The sequence below is a fragment of the Leopardus geoffroyi genome, chromosome B2 (genome assembly GCF_018350155.1).
Source record: "Leopardus geoffroyi isolate Oge1 chromosome B2, O.geoffroyi_Oge1_pat1.0, whole genome shotgun sequence".
Lineage (NCBI taxonomy): Eukaryota > Metazoa > Chordata > Mammalia > Carnivora > Felidae > Leopardus > Leopardus geoffroyi.
This window is the reverse complement of record NC_059332.1, coordinates 50,593,675-50,611,163: the sequence shown is the minus strand read 5'-3', so window position 1 is coordinate 50,611,163 and position 17,489 is coordinate 50,593,675. Positions and strand designations below refer to the sequence as shown.

Genomic DNA, 17,489 nt, shown 5'->3' with positions numbered 1-17,489 from the left:
GGCTCTCTGCGCTAACAGAGCAGAACCTTTTTGGGATTCTCTCTCTCCCCCCCTTCTCTTTCCAGGTCGCTTGTGCTCACTCTCTCTCTCTCTCTTTCTCTCAAAATAAATAACCTTAAAAGAAAAAAGAAAAGAAGAAATTCTGTAACAAGGAACCAAGAGAACAATGTGTACTTTTAAGAATAGTGTCATTGGCACCTGGGTGGCTCAGTTGGTTGAGCTTTTTTTCAAGTTAGATGCCAGGGTTTAAGATCAGTACCAGAGTATCTGTATTATTGGCCTCTGTATCTACACTTACATATAATAATTGCAAATGTTTATAACTATGTCTCAGAGTCATCAAGAAGGGTTATGTTATGTTCAGTGATTTCCATTCAAAAAAACTAGGGCATACAGGGAATATTTCAGAAAGAATTATCAACCCCAGCACTTTAAGATTTATCCCTTGACTATCTAGAAAACTGGATTGTTCAGAAGAACAAGGTTTGTCCGTGATTCTTGAGAGGCAAGTTTTAACTATATCTGTATTACATTTTTGGCATTCCTGGGGTAATGTACCTGCTTATTTTACACTTGCTTCTTCAGTCTTCCAGGATTATTGGCTCTCTCTGTTTTATATTATTTTTTTCTTTTTGTGAGCTGAGCACATTGGCTCAGAAAGGTGAAACATTATATTTAAGGCACATAGTAAATAAGTTACCAAGCCAGTATCTATGTTGAGCAAGAATACTTTTCAGAAGTAGCAAAGGTAATGGCAGTATAACTGGCTGCTTTATCCAAATAATTTTAAGTGTATACATTTTATATTTTAGATAAGGAAAATCATAAAGAATGTCACACATTCGAGATGCTGTTTTCTGGTTGGGTTAGGCTAAGAAACTGTAGTAAAATGGTCCCATGAAATGTAGCTCAGTGAGCCTGATGCTGTCAGTCCTCCCGGCTAGACTTTCCTCCTAAAGCAGCCCTATGTGTTATTCCAGGCGCTTCGATATCCTTACTTCCAGATTGGGCATCCGCTGGGCAGCACCACACAGAGCCTTCAGGATTCAGGAAAACCACAGAAGGATGTCCTGGAAAAGGCAGGCCCACCTCCTCACATTAAGCCGATCCCACCTGCCCAGCCCCCAACCAAGCCACACACACGGATTTCTTCGAGACAGCATCAGGCCAGCCAGCCCCCTCAGCATCTCATGTACCCCTACAAAACAGAGGCTTCCAGGACAGACCACCTGAACCATCTTCCAGAGGACAAGCCAAGCCCGTTGCTCTTCCCGTCCCTCCATACCAAAAATCCTCAGTCGGTGAGCGATTTGCTAGTGAGCCTTGTCTGGCCTGTTCCTCCTCTGACCCCATTTATTGTGTGGAAGGTTTTCTTTTTCAGCATAGAGTCTAATTATAATAAATGTATCTTTGTAATACCATGGGATAGTGAAAAGAGCTTTGGCCTTGGAGTTGAAGTTCTAAATTCAGGTTCTGGCTGTGCCTGTTAATAGCAGTGCGCGTGGTAGGCAACCGTGGTGTCGGGGTTGAGAGCCGCACAGCACTCACACTGCCAGAGGCTCCAGTCTCCGCTCTGCTGTTTCCTAGCTCTGTGACCCTTCGCAGTTTCCTTGGCCTTCCTGCTCCTCAGTTCCTTGCCTGTGAAACAAAGATAACAATTGCTGTCTACCTGATAACAATTCTTTTGGGGACTAAATGAGTTAATACTTGAAAGAATTTAAAATCGTAGCTAGCACTTTGTTAGAACTTGATAAATGTTAGTCACTGTTATTATTTAATCCCTGAGGACTCAGTTTCCTCGTCTGAAAAAGGAAAATCATCATGCCTATCTTGCCCACCAGACCAGGCATGAGGATCAAAGGTCCTGCTGCTTGTGAAGATGTTTTGAAAAACCACAAAGTGCTATAATAAAATTTGTATACTATTATTCCTATTAATGCCATCAAGTAATGCTGTTAATGTTGGGCTGTTAATTGAGCCCAGATCTTTCTTCTCCTCTTGGGCTGGTGCTCAAAAGAAAACAGTTTGGGTTAGATTCAATAATAACCCAGGGTATCAGGTGACTGGTTAGCTTTATAATGCTGTCTGCCAGTCTGATTTTCTTTCTTTCTTTCTTTCTTTCTTTCTTTCTTTCTTTTTTTTTTAATGTGTATTTATTTTTGAGAATGAGAGACAGAGCATGAGCAGGAGAGGGGCAGAGAGAGAGGGAGACACAGAATCCGAAGCAGGCTCCAGGCTCCAAGCTGTCAGCACAGAGCCTGACTTGGGGCTCAAACTCACAAACTGTGAGATCATGACCTGGGCCGAAATCAGACGCTTAACCGACTGGGCTCCCCAGGCACCCCTGCGAGTCTAATTTTCTAACCCTTTATGCAAAAGTAGTATTTTTTTCTGTTAACTAGTGTTCATTCACTGAGTGCTGGCTCCCAACCAACGCTGTGAGATACTGTGTGAGACTGTTCGCTTTACCCCAGCCCACAACTTTGGAAGCAGCATGTATTTAGAAATTTCTTGTTGTAGCTAATTCTGTGATTAAATAGTATCCAGGTCTACTAAAAGGCAAAGAAGGCCTATTTGCAGTGTTTTCTGTTAAAGAGCAGGATGACTGACGTCTGAGCTGAGCTGTAATTCTCCTGCATCTCTAGGACAGACTAAAGCATGTTAATGCTTTCAGGGATGAGGCCCAGATGACAACCCAGCCATCTTCCCCGTGTGTGAGGAGTACCTTGTATTCTTTTCTAAAATCCTTATCTTGTACAACAGTTGTCCCCATAGGATGCAAACTGATGTGACCTGCGCAGGATATGTGAGAGACAGAGGTCTGGGAACATGCTTTCTGTGGTTACCTTTTCAGATAAGCAGTGCATGTTGGGAATGATATACCCCCCGGACCCTCCTTTTCATAAGCGAAGAAGTTTGGAATAGGCATTCCTTATGGGTGAGCTCCATTAATGCCAAGTATTACTTTGTCCCCCCAATGCTTGGATACGCAGAAAATGCTGGCTGGCCTGGAACACAAAAATGGGGAGATCAAGCCAAAGAGTAGGAGAAGGTGGGGTCTTGTGTCCCGGTCCACAAAGGATTCCGATGACTGGGCTGACTTGGATGACTTGGATTTCAGTCCATCCCTCAGCAGGATGGACCTGAAAAACAAGAAGAGACAGAGCGAAGAGACCCTCTGCAGGCAAGTGTACACCTGACGTCTGTAAACAGATCAGATCTGGGACTTGTGAAATGATCTGTGCCTTTCTGATGATGCTGTCGATCTCATGCTGACCTAAGTCACCTTCCCTTGCTTCAGATTTGAGAGTGTTTTGGACCTGAAGCCTTCTGAGCCCATCGGTACAGGAAATAGCGCCCCCACCCAGACCTCTTATCAGAGGCGAGACACCCCGACCCTGAGGTCCGCGGCCAAGCAGCACTACTTGAAGCACTCCCGATACTTGCCCGGTAATGGAAATACTTGCCTTTGCTCTTGTCATTGATAAGAAACCATTTCCCTGGAGTCATATTCACAAAGATTCTGTTTTGGAAGGCAAGTGCTTAGGGGCTTCTAGAACCTCAGAACTGGTGGGAACATCATCAAAATACTTGCTGAGGCCTCACGTTTTATGTTCTAGAGTTGCCTAAGATAAAAAAATGTAGTGGAAACTGGGTCCAGCCCCTGGGAGCAAGGAACTGGCGAGAGCCAGGCGGCATGCCCGAGGCCCCGGCAGCAGACCAGGTTTAGGAAAAATTAGCAGTCCTGTGTGCTCTCAGGAGACCAGAGTAAGAGCTCAGTCACACTCTCTGGCGGTATTACAGGAGGTAAGCATAAATGCTATAGTTTGATGGGTACCCGAGCCTCCCCAGGTTCTCCAGATGCCAAGCTTACAGCCTACCGTTCATTCATAAGTTCATTCTGTCAGTAAATACGTGCTGAGCACCTGATGTGTGCTAGGCACTCAGGAAATTACGGGGACCGCAGTCTGCAGTGGTATCACAGTCCACGCAGTGACTGCGTACAGCAGCCCTGCAGACAATACTTTCGCCCCCATGTAGGTTGTATCCTAGTGGGGGGGAGACAGACCCTAAACAAGTAGACAATCAGTAGTTCAGGTGGTGATAAGTCACATTAAGAGTGATATAAGGCAGGGAGGAGGCACAACTGTAGATAGAGGGCTCAGGAAGGGCCTCTCTGAGCAATGGGCCCCAAAGAATGGGGAAGAAAAATGAGCAGAACAATCCAGGCAGAGGAAGCAGCAAGTGCAAAGGCCGGGGAGGCAAGAAAGGGCGTGGCTTGTGAGGGGAAGGGCAGAGAGGCCAGTGTGGCCAGAGCATTGTAAGGGGGTGATAGTGTGAGGCATGAGGCATCTTTGGGAGTCTTGCAAGACACTTGGAATTTATTTCATAAGCAGCAAGAAGCTGTCGAAGGGTTTTAGTTGGGGAGCATGCTGGGTTTATGTCTATCTGTGTGCTGAGTGGATGAGGGCAGGCCATAGCTCTCATGCAGGTGAGGGGCATGGTGACTCGGAGCTGGGACTGTGGGTTCCAGGGACAAGAGGTGGGAACGGCAGGCCCTGCTGATGTGTTGACTCCTCGCCCTTGGTTGGCCTCCCAGGATAACCTGGAAGAAGAGAGAGCAGGTGGCAGGGTCCAGCAGTGGTCCAGGTGTCAGGTGCAAAGACTCAAGCTACAGTGACCGCAGGCCCAAGGGAGCAGGGAGGGAATCAGAGAGTTATTTCTTTTTGGCTCTAGGAGAGGAAAGAGGATGAAAGATGAATTCAGTCTTTCAATTCTGAAAAATAGCTGCAGTGCTTGACATAAATGGGAAAGTGGGCGGTCTAGTGGGTGGTTTGGCTTAAAGTTGAGGTGATTGATTAAGGTCAAGGCAGCCTTGGAAACGAGGGAGTCAGTGAGGGTCACCGGTGCAGACCCGAGTCACCAGCACTTGATGGCGCTAATGGTCCAGGTCAGGGGAGAAGATGGATCTGGGGGACTGGATGCAGAGAGGACAGCAGGGGCTGCAGAGCTGGTGGGGTGGAAGGGGGTGGAAAAAAACCTTGGGAAGGTGACAGAAAGGCAGTGGCCCTTGAAGGGGTACAGGTAGGGATGTCAGGACAGCACGAGACGGGCCAGGACAGGAGACATGAGACACGCCTGTCGGGAGAAGCTTAGGAGACCTCCCTCAGGCTGCCCACCAGTGAGACAGGATGCTAAACCCAAGGATGGCATCTTTCCTCTGCCATCTATCAGAAAACAGCCTGGTCGGTTCTTGCTCCAATTGTTGAACCACAGGAAGTTTGGACAAATTGGGTTCTGTGAGAACTTCGTCACAAAATTTGGTGCAAGATTTAAGATGTACTTTTTTTGCATTTGAAAATCATTTTTTCCCCACTAGGAATAAATATAAGAAATGGCATACTTCCAAATCCAGGCAAGGATTTCATTCCATCTAACCCATGGTCTAGTTCTGGTTTGTCTGGAAAATCTTCAGGGACAGTATCAGTAATCAGCAAAATAAATTCAGGTGAGTAATGATTATTACTTCCTAAATGACAAGAGGCAAATTCTCTGAATGTGGCAGGGCGGGTACAGAGAGACAAGCTGTGGAAACGAAAGTTTTCTGGTGTGGAAACCCAGGGCCCTTTTCCAGGCCTTTAATCCTGTCTCTTTCTTGGCAGCAGGCTCTGGGGACCCAGCCAGCTGCTTCAGGGTCTGCCTTCAGGAGGGAGGGTGGGGGGGGGCTCGCCTGACTTCCCGAGGCCCTGCCCTGTGGGCCATCCACCTCAGCCCCATCCACCTTGCTCCAGCTCGTCCCCTCTCTCTGATGACCCAGAGCCCCCCAACCCCTTCTGGTTGGAAGGTGGACAGCTCAGAAGGCCATCCTCACTTTTTTTAAAATGAGTAAGTGAATTTCATAAGCCTTCCAGGCTGGCTAACCCCGTTCCCAGCAGAGCAGTCCACCATGTCATTTTCTCTCACTCAGGCAACCCTGCCACACGCTACTTCCCTTTCCACATTGTCAGGTAAACATCTGGACATCACTTCTCCTGGCTTTATCCGTTATGTGTTCATTTATTTTGAGAAACCCAAAAAAGAACAAAATGATGCATCAACCTCCACATACTCCCCACCAACTCAAGGAATCAAAGTTGGCAAATACACACGAAGCCCACTCTCTAGGCCTTACCCTTTCTCTCTTCCCCTCTCCTGATTTGGGTGTTAATTGTTTCTATGCATTTTTAAAAGATACATGAAATACATAGTATGTTTTTGCATGTTCAAAAATTAATGTGAACATAATTCTGGATGTATATTGTGATGTAGCAATCACACATATATGTAAGATACATCACATTATATACTGTATAACATATGTAATATATACAACTATGCCACACCATAATTTTATTACTTTTACTGGATCATAATTCATTTACTCTTTTCTTCTTGATGAATGTGTAAACTGTGAACAATCTTTGCTATTAGAGTGCCGAAGGAACCTTGTTGGACCCCATTGTTGTGCACCTGTGTGAAGGTTCCTCTGGGTATAAATGTAAACATGTTCAGTTAAAGGGTGTGCTCATCTTTGACTTTACAGATGTTGCCAAATTGCTCTCCAGCAGGGTCTGGGAGTTGTGCTGTATCCTTGATGCCACTTGGTACTGTCAAGATTGCAAAATGTGTGCTGATGTGATGGGCGTGAAATGGCATCTTATTGTGGCGTAAACTTGCATGCCTCGTGTACTAATGAGGTTGAGCATCTTCTCTTGTGTTTATTGGCTATACGCTTTTTCCCTTTTGGGACCTGTTCAAATTCTCTTCCCACTTTTTTTTTTTCCGTATCTATTCACCAAAAATGCAAAATGTGCTCTAGCATAATACAACTCCTCACACCTGCATTGCCACTCTGCCTTAACTAAGCAGTTGCTAGGAACACTGAGTTGTGAAGACACACAGCAACTCTACCACAAATTCCCTCTTTTCCTACTGGCTGTAACTCCCATTTGTATAATGGCCCATAATAACATTTGTCATTGTTCTGTGTGTACCTTAAGTCTTAGTGATAAGGCTTCTAGATATCCATTCATCCATCTGATGTGTATTGATTACCGGCTATCTATAAAGCATCCTGTTGAGCTCCTAGAATAACTAAGATGAGTAGCATACAGTTCCAGCCCTTAAAGCAGTCTCAGTAGAAAAGCACCATAAGAAGTGAATATATTTAATATAATGTAATAATCATTAACTTTTCTGATTACAGACAATAACGTTTAGTGTAGAATTACTTGCAATTGCTAAATAATTAAGACAATCTGTGCCGATCAGTTAGAGGCTGGCTAAATTAATTATTGCTTAGCTGTATTCTAGAATTTGTATATACTGAGGAAGGATAACTGTTCTGTGTTATGGAATGAAAAAACACAGATTTCAGAACAGGCTAAACCTATTATCCCAAAAAAGAAAGAAAACTGTGCATTTCCTTTTTCTTAACTGACCAGCCAACCAACTGGACTTGGTGTGGGTGCAGGCTATAGGAGAGGCACTGTCTTTGCTGTCCCTCTCCCCAGTCTTTCCAACAGTGTGCTGTGGAGGAGTGCTTTGCTCGGAATTCACTGTTCTTATCATACTTCCCCTGTAAAAGTAAGGTCCCAGTTCTGTATTGTTCCGCACCTGTTTAACCCTATTGATGTTACATGCACGTGTCTTTGTGTAGTAATGAGCTTTTGCTTTTGTGTATCAGTTGGTTCCGGCTCTACAAGTTCTAGTGGACTGACTGGAAACTATATCCCCTCCTTTCTAAAAAAAGAAGTTGGTTCTGCTATGCAGAGGGTACACTTGGCACCTATTCCAGACCCTTCCCCTGGTAAGTTCTATTTCAGATCATTCATGAATCAATGCAGCAGGTGGTTATGGAGTAGCTGCTTTGTGCCAGGCCCGGTGTCTGCTGCCATGGTGCCAGGATCCACCAGTGAAGGAGACAGACAGGATGCCCTGTCCCATGAACTTGCACTCTACAGACAACCGAATCAGATGCTCACCAATGCTAGGGAGAAAAATAAAGTTAGGCAGGGTATAGGGAATGTGGAGGTTGGAGTGTGCTTTTTTTTTTTTTTTTTTTTTTTTTTGAGAGAGAGAGAACATGAGCCGGGGAGAGGGGCAGAGGCGGGGAGAGAGACAGAGACAGAGAAGGAGAGAGAGAGAATCTTAAGCAGACTCCATACTCAGGGGCTCAATCCCACAACCCTGGGATCAGGACCCGAGCCAAAATCAAGAGTCAGACTCTCAACCAGCTGAGCCACCCTGGCACCTCTGGAGTCTGTATTTTTTAAAGAGCATAGCCCAAAGAAGACCTCACCGCAAAGGAGATGTTGGGTGAAGGTGTGAAAGAGGTGAGTGAGCCACCCAGTCAGTGAGGGTGAGACTGTCCCCAGCACAGGGTTCCTAGTGCACGGGCCTGGAGGCAGGAGAGCCCAGGCCTGTTCAAGCAAGAGCAAGGAGGCAGAGGACAGGGGTGACGTGAATGATGGAGGGGAGTGGGCAAGAGAGAAGGGTGACAGGAGACCGGGTGGTATGAGGCCCTGCAGGCTACCGTAAGCATTCTGTCATTCACCGTGAATGACATGGGAGAGCCACTGGAGGGTCTCAAGCAGAGGCGTGGGGTGATCAGACTTCCATCTTCCGGCCTCACTGCAGTGCTGGCTGTCACTAGACTGAAAGTGGGAAACAAGGTTGGAAGCAGGGAAGCAAACCGGCTGCTGCCGTGATCCAGGCAAGGAATGGTGGACCAGAGTGCTAGGAGCTGAGCTGGTCTGTTTCGGAGTACATATGGAAGGTAGAGCCAGGAGCATTTGCTGACCAATGACAAGTGGGATGTGAAAAAAAGGGAGGGGTCAGGATTGACACCAGTATTTTTGGCCTGACAACTATAGTGTTGTCGTCCTTGACTGAGAGAGGGAGGACTGTAAGACGCAGGCCAGTGCTTCTCTTGAACTCTCATTTTTCAATATTTTGTCGCCAAGATGCACTTACTTGCTTTGTTTGCATGAGTCCCCACATCAGTCAGACCTGCCTTCCTCTCTAATTGCAGGCTATTCTTCCCTGAAGGCCGTGAGACCTCATCCTGGGCGACCTTTTTTCCACACCCAGCCTAGAAGCACTCCCGGGTTGATGCCCCGGCCTCCGGCTGCCCAGCCAGTGCATGGCCGGACGGACTGGGCTTCTAAGTACGCGTCTCGGCGATGACTGTGCCGAAGCTTCTGGGGGTGCAGGAAAGCAGGACACGGTCCCTCCACCAACTGGTGTTCTGCTGGCAAGAAGCTTGCGGATGGTGTAAAAGCAAACCAACACTTTATAGTTGTTCTTCTGAATGAAGACATTTCAATATTCTTTAAAAAATTTTTTTTTAAATATTGATTTGAACGCAGTACCCTTTTTTTGTACAAAATTATTTTATTCTAAAACTGGGTCCCATTATTTTCTTAAACAGCGGCATTTTGTATATATGGATTATGTTTTAGCATTTTATACAGTCAACTTTGTAATGAACTTTTTAAAAATTAATTGACTTTCCTTTGGGGTTCCAGATAATATTTTATACAGATTTTTAAAAATTTAATAATATTGATGCAGTATTGCAACAGGGGTGCAATTTAAGGCTACATGATAGAGGGTTATTTACTCAATGCGTGCAGATATTTGTGAAGTGGTTAAATTTTAAATGTGGCACATTGGCACTTCAGGCTCTCTTGGACCAGTGTCAGCCCTAGAGAAATGATCTTCTGCTTTTCTCAATATCATGTTATTCGTTTGACTTTTTTGATACCACTGTGCTGTTCTGAAAGTACCATTATGCAGTTCATTTCGTTTTGTGTTTCCCAAATGAAAGAACTCTTAAGTAAATATTTTTTGAAATGTTTACAACAACGCTTTACGGTGGTTGGAGATAAGCGAATGAAACCGAGCTTTACCACGCTAGGCTGTCATATTCTATTTTTCTTCTATTTTTGAAATCAAACTGTGTAAGTTCCCACAGAAGGGAAGCTTTTCAGGCCAACAGGTTTTTAACATAAAGGTTAACACAGTCAGTTAAACTTAGATCCCTGCCAGGATGCATGACCAAAAAGCTAAGTTTCAAAGCAGCAGAAGGGTTTTTTATTATAATAAGTGATCAGATTTTGCATTCAGCTTAGTTCTCCAGGCCTGGCTAGGAACAAACAATGAATAATCTTCTGTCCTAGCTAAACTCTCAGGGCACGTTGGGGAGCAGGAACTTACCCGGGAAGTCACGGTTACCATGATGTTAGTGTCCATAGCGTGCCACATTTGAACTCTTAACCCTTGTGTAGCTTCTTCACACAGTGGGAACTCTATTTGTTGGGCAGAGGCTGTTCCATTGAGAGGAATGTTTACAGCAATTTTGAAAACGACAAAGCTAGTTTGGAGACAGAAAAAGACAAAAGGTCCACTCTTCATCCATCTCTGTAGGGCATTGTGCCTCCACCCATGGTTACCTGAAAGGCAGGAGGGAAGGTCTCCTCCGTTGAACAAGATACAAACTCAATAGCACATTGACTCACATTCTGCCAAGCTACACTTATTTGGTTCCAGGTTCCAACGTATAGCAAATTGAGCCACATGAAGTTGTCATTTCTGTAGGTTAAAAAGATACATTGCAGTGAATATTGGCACTTTGATTTGATTCAACCCAATAAGTTGGTAAATGACTGCTTTGACGTATTAGTAACATGTTGCAGCCTGAACAAATTGCCATGGCTCCTGAAGAGCCCTAATCTAAATCACGGAGTAATTTTTGCTTTGGAGAATCTGGCTCAAAAATGTACTTGACCAAGCACTATGATCCCTAGGGGCACAAGAAAAGCACATGATGGATGTGGATTTGGTAGGTAATATTTTCTGTTAACAAACTGGCAGCAAAGCTTCAGAAAACAAATATGTATATGTAAGCACAACTTGAAGCTGAATTCACTTCTGTATTATATGCTCAACTCATTATCTAAAGCAACAGAAAGTGTGTTTTCAGAGATGAGTCCTTTACTGCGATTAATATTTATTTTCCCTTTCTGTATTATGTATAAAAAGTAAGTGAATCTGTAACCTTACCCAGCTTGCTGGAAAGCTGGTTTTAAATTGTACATACCTCTTAGAGAAGCTAATGGATTGTGAATATCATATGTGTGGCCCTCTAGCTTATGTTAAGGTCACTACATTTTTTAAATTAAAAAACCTAGTTACCTGGTTGTTACACATTATAAACTTGTTTTTCTAATACTTTTGTGGGCCCAAACTCAGAAAATATCGCCTTTTTCATCCTCTTACGTTTTCCTTTATTTGTGAGTAAACAACTCCCCTTAGGAAGCTGAACATGTTTATCCACGCGAAAGTTGAGCAGCAGATGTGCGGTTTGGAAAAACAGAAGACTGAAAAAGCAATGTGAATTCTAAAGAACTAGCAAAATCCTAGGAAGTTCTCTTTTTTTCCCCCTGAAATGGATAAAGGGCAGATGTGTATACAAGCTGTTTACTATAAAAGGGAATAGTGACCATTTTTTGGTAAGTGAAAATCACATGCTACCTGGTACATCTATTTTTTTCACTGTACCTATTCGTGACTATACCTCATTTCCAGTCAGAAAGCTTTTTGGGATGTTAGGAAATGGTACAAGGACAGCTCTCACTCCAAGCCCAAAGGTTCAGTGATGGTGGTATGCCAAGGGGTACATGTGTAAACTGCAAGGCAAGCTTCCTGGGCATAAAAACTACTCTTGGTATGATTGTTCATCTGACAATAAAATTCCATTAATTACTAAGCACTCACCCAGCTGTTTGAAAATTGATTTTCAAACAGTTTTTTAGACACATCTCATATATAAAGCCTAAAGGACTATATACTTCTAACAAATTAACACTGTGTCATCTTCTGACGTTATCAAAAATTGAATAAAATCAAGGTAATGCCTAAGTACAAGCACCAGTACCACTAGAGTTCATGGGCACCACCTTTTCTCATGAAGTAGCATTTCCCTACCATCAAGCCATTGTTTTGTGCCATTTAGGAGAGAAAAAGAGTGCAGCCTGTATGTTCCAGCTCAGTGTATGACCAAAAGCAATATGTTTATAAGAAAATGTTTGACATGCTAATTATTTTATATCATTTAAAGCATACTGTAGCAAATTGTTTAATATATGTGGTTAATTTTTAGAATGATTTTTACAATATCCAACCAAAGTACTGTATTTTATATAACTTATTGTGAGGACCTTCTCATGGAAACCATTCAGAAGACAAACTGGAGGCAAGCATCGCATTAATCTGTATTATCAGTTTCTTATGGACGCTGTGCTAATGTGAATTTGAGATGACCCAAACAGTCTTCTGATCTCAGATATCTTAGTACTGATAGCAGTTTAGTCACCTGATTTGATTACAAGGGAATCACTGAGAATATATTTATTTATAAAGCAAATATTCATAATGATGAGAAGATAGAAGGACAGAAAACCACTGAAACAAGCCCCTTCTGAAATAAAATGTTGCTTTTTGAATAGTTTGTCCTAAAGTGTTTAAAATGTTAACTTTATGTAAGGAAAATTCTCCAAATAAAGTTACAGTTTAAGAAAAAAAAAATGATTGAATGTTCTGTTATTATTTTCGTTATTCTTCCATCAAAGGATAACATTAGGGGGCACCTGGGTGGCTCAGTCATTTGAGCGTCCCACTCTTGATTTTGGCTCAGGTCATGATCCTAGGGTCAGGAGATTGAGCCCCAAATCGGGCTCTGCACGGAGCTTGGAGCCTGCTAGGGATTCTCTCTCTTGCTCTCTCTTTACCCCTCCCCTGCTTCTAAAATTGGAAAAAAAAAAAAAAAGATAAATGTTTCCTAATGTGGAATTTTGACATTTTGTAACTTCTCCTTAATGCTTATCGCAGTGTTCCTGCCATGGAATTGGAACCATACGTTTAGAGCAGCAGTGTGCAGAGTTATCCTGCAATCTGGAGACTTTCATTTTTGTATTTATTTTTTTGGAGGCTTTTTTTAAATTTAGCATTTAGCAAGTTAGGTGAGTAGGAATATAAAAAAAAAAAAAAAAAGGAGGTGGAAACAATTTCTTGTTGCCGATTTTGTCATTCATCATGATTAATATTTACCTTGTATGATTTTAGCTTTTCACAGCATACTCCTATGTACAATATAAACCTTCCAAAGAAACTCATCACTTTGTGAATTACGTACCAGATTCCACTGGGAATTCATTTCCTGAACATTCTTTGAATCCTTGAAAGAATTTTTTAAGAATGTGGTTTACAAAACATGAATTGCTGAATCCCAGAGCGTGCCCCTCCCATCAGAACACTGCTCACCAGTGGAGCTCAACTGACACTGAGCTCAGCTGGTCCATGCCCAGGCAAGAAGCTGAATCACAGCCCTATCTGCTGTGGACCATCTCCCAGTGCCATCTGCCCAGGAGGGCTGGCAATGACTCTTGGAGGCTGTGTGGCCCAGCAGCATCCAAGCTAAGAGGTGGCTAAATAGAGCTGATCCCCTACAAGAGCAAAGCCAGTATCAAGTGCAGAGTATTATGCTAGCACAGGCAGGGGGATTGATTCACAGCCAAGGCTGAGGGTAGCTCCTGGCTCCTCCTAACCTGAGAGCCAGTTTGGGGAAATTGTAACCTGGAGCAGTCCCTCCCCCTCCCACCCAGGCAAGAGAGCTGAGACCTGGCCCCACTAGCTGTAGAGAGTGTCTTCTGGCCCCATCTGACCATAAGGGCTGGCAAAAACACCTGGAAGCTACGTAGGCCAGCAGTACACAAGCCTAGAAGCAGACAGAGCCTACAGTTTGCAGAGCAAAGTCAGTGGACCTGTTTGGTCAGGGAACTGGGGTGTGGGTGGGCTTGAATTAAGATGACAAAAAAGAGCTTTACCAGCTTTAGATGTGCTTCTCCTTGCTGTACCCGGGCAGGGAATCTGATTCGTAGTTCTGCTCATCACTGAATACAGGCTTCAGGGTATCCAATGAGGGAACCTAACCAGAGCACACACAGAGAACTGTGTCGCCCATTCAACAGTCCCACGTATGGTGACACTTGAGCACAGAGCACAGCCCATGGCTTTCTGCATCTGCAGAACAAAACCAATGGCCTTACTTAACCACAAAATTCAGTGCACATTCTGGCTTGATTTGGGTCCGCAAACAATGAGATATAGATCCTGGTTCTGTCCTGCTATCCTGCTAAGGCAAGGAAGTTAATTCATAGACACATCTATTACTGAATATAGCCCCCAGTCCTGACCATCTAGCAAGCCTCACCAGAGAAGTCAGGCAACTGCGGAGCCCATCCTACAGCCTCACTTAGGGAGGGAACCAAGCCAGCAGTCCTAGCCAACTGTTTGCAGCCAGTGGCACATTCTCCCATCCCCATCCTCAGAGCTTGAACAGTTGCCTCACCCAAAAATAGACCATAATAGTAGGCCTCTTCTGTCCAAAGACATTACCAGCAGACACACCCAGAAACCCAAACTGAGCTGACTGGTGAAGAACTGTCTCTCCCAAGGAAAATCTGTAAAGTCTGGAAGAGGAGCCCCATTACTCAAATACACAGATACCAATGTAAGGAATCAAGAGTCCCAAAAAAGTCAAGTAAATATGAAACCACCAAAGGAAACTAATAAAGCTTCGAGTACTGACCCTAAGGAAATGGAAAACTATGAACTGATGAAGAATTCAGAATAATACTCTTAAGAAATTTTAGTGAACTCTAAGAAAACACAGACAACTAAACGAAATTAGGAAAACAATACATGAAAAATAATGAGAAGTTCAACAAGGAAATAGCAACCATCAAAAAAAAAAAGAAAAGAAAACCCACCAAAAAACCCCACCAAACCCTAGAAATCCTAGAGTTGAAAAATACAATAACTGAACTGAAGAATTCATCAGTTTCAAAAGTAGACTTGACCATGTAGAAGAATCAGCAACCTGGAGGATGAAACGCTGGAAATAACCCAGTCAGAGGAGCAAAAGGAAAAAAAGAATGAAAGAGTGAAGAAAGCCTACCAGGATTATGGGACACCATGAGTTATGGGACACACTATGAAACAGTATTCATACTATGGGAATTCTAGAAGGAGAAGAGAAAGAGAAAGGGACAGAAAGTATATTTAAAGCAATAATGCTGGAAACTTCCCAAACCTGGGGAGAGAAGTAGACATCCAGATCCATTAGGACCAAAAGACTCTAAATAGGTTAAACCCAAAAAGGGCTACACCAAGACACATTATAATTAAATTGTCAAAAGTTAAAGACAAAGAAAGAATTAAAGAGAGGTTACATATGAGAGAACCCTGATAAGACTACTGGTGGATTTCTCAATAGAAATTCTTCAGGCTAGGAGAGAATGAGATGACATATCCAAAATATTGGAAGAAAATAACTGTCATCCCCAAATTCTCTACTTAGAGAAGCTGTCCTTTGGAAATGAAGGGGGGGATAAAGACTTCGCCAAACAAACTAAAGCAGAGGGATTCATTATCATCAGACCTGCCTTATGAAGGAAGCTAAGATTTCTTTGAGTGAAAGTAAAAGAACCCTAATTAACATCATAAAAACATGAAAAGATAGCATAAATCTCACTGGTAATGATAAATATGTAGTCATAGTTAGATTCTGCTATATAATCATAGTGATGCGTAATTCACATAAATCTCTAGTTTAAAAGTTAAAAACAAAAACAAATGTAATCAAAATAACCGTAACTACAATAATCTGCTATTAGTCGCACAATATAAAAAACATGTAAATTGTAACAACAATAACCTAAAATGTGAACGGGGGAGAAAAGTACTAGTGTAAAGCTTAAAGATTCTATTGGTCATGGGGTAGCTCAGTCAGATAAACACCCAACTCTTGATTTCAGCTAAGGTTATGATCTCACAGTTCGAACTGTGAGGTTGAGCTCTGCGTCAGGCTCTGGGCTGACCTCACAGAGTTGGCTTGGGATTCTCTCTCCAAATAAATAAATGAACTCAGGAAAAAAAGAATTCTATTGGTTAGCTGTTATCAGCTTAAGATATGTAAGTTACCAGTTTGTGTAAGCTTCCTGGTAACCACAAGGGAAAATCCTGCTGTCATTCCACAAAAGGAAAAGATAAAGAAGTCAAAACATACTGATACCAAAGACATCAAAGCACAAAAACAGACAGCAGGATAAGAAACAAGGAATAATGGATCTATAAAACAATCTGAAAACAATGAACAAAATGGCAATTAGTAAGTCCTTAACTATCAATAGCTACTTTACTGTGGAGGGGATAAATTCTTCAGTTAAAGGAGACATAGCATGACTGAATGGGTAAACACACACACACACACACACACACACACACACACACACACACACACACCCAATTCAATAATACGCTGCCTGCAATAGACTTACTTCAGCCTTAAAGACACACAGAGGCTGAGAGTGAAGGGATGGAAAAAGACATTCCAGGTGAATGGTAACAACAATAAACGACAAAAATCAGAGGTAGCTACACTTATATCAGACAAAATGGACCTTGAACTAAAAATGGTAAAAAGAGAAAAAAGGTCATTATATAATAATAAAGGGGTCAATACATCAAGAAGATATAACAAATGTAAATATTTATGCACCCAGCATAGGAACACCTAAATATATAAGGCAAAAACTAATGTTGCAGGATTCTTTACCACAATACCCTGGATTCATTGTCTTGCCACTTCAAAGAATGAAGAGGTGGACACAAAATGAGCAGCAGGCAAAAGTTTATTAGAGTATAAATTAGAAAGTAAGAATAGTAGGAAAGTTCTCTTTATAGAGAGGGGACACTAGAAAGTGAATGCCTGCTGACAATAAGCTAGGGTCCTTGTTTTATAAGGTTCTGGTCGTGCCCCACCCCCCCATCCCTCCCCCTTGTTCCTTCTCAGGTTCCTCCCTTATTGACCTTAAAGTTCTAGGTGCTGGGTTGTCCATTCCTGATTGGCTCATTTCCATTGGTGGTCTATGCCATACTTAGGTCTTTTGTCAAATTCCTGAGGGAAACCTGAGGGGAAGTAGGTGGGGTCTGTTACATTCAAAAGAGGAACCTTATACCTGAGGGGGTTTGCTGTGGTCAGACACTCCCAGCATTGTTCCAAAATAGGTTTTTTTCCCCACCCAGGGACCTCAGGCCCTATCCTTTCCCTCTCTGCCTATTTTATCCTATCTTTTCCTATCACTAACAAAGGTAAAAAGAGAAATAAACAGTATACAATAATAGTTGGGGACTTTAATACACCACTCTCAACAATGAGTAGATTATCCAGACAGAGAATCAATAAGGAAACAGTGGATTTGAATACTACTATAGACCAAATAGTCATATACAGAATGTTCTATCCAACAACAGCAGAATACACATTCTTCTCAAGTGCACATGGAACATTTTCTAGGATAGACCATAGGTGAGGCCACCAAACA

The 17,489-nt window shown here is 42.9% G+C and overlaps 1 protein-coding gene across 5 annotated transcripts in view; it reads left to right on the top strand.

Annotated features, from left to right (window-relative positions):
• Positions 1-12,628, top strand: part of CILK1 (ciliogenesis associated kinase 1) — a 59,481-nt gene extending 46,853 nt beyond the window's left edge. For 4 of the 5 annotated variants that reach the window (XM_045498537.1, XM_045498540.1, XM_045498539.1 and 1 more), the window contains 6 exons: positions 981-1,301; positions 2,994-3,184; positions 3,302-3,450; positions 5,381-5,509; positions 7,727-7,849; positions 9,074-12,628. In XM_045498537.1, coding sequence (XP_045354493.1) covers positions 981-1,301; positions 2,994-3,184; positions 3,302-3,450; positions 5,381-5,509; positions 7,727-7,849; positions 9,074-9,228 — 1,068 coding nt within the window. In that variant the 3' untranslated portion in view covers positions 9,229-12,628. Of the gene's footprint in view, positions 1-980; positions 1,302-2,993; positions 3,185-3,301; positions 3,451-5,380; positions 5,510-6,583; positions 6,645-7,726; positions 7,850-9,073 lie in introns of all 5 variants that reach the window. The other variant, XR_006717268.1, reaches the window with a different exon arrangement.
• The last annotated feature ends 4,861 nt before the right edge of the window (positions 12,629-17,489 follow it).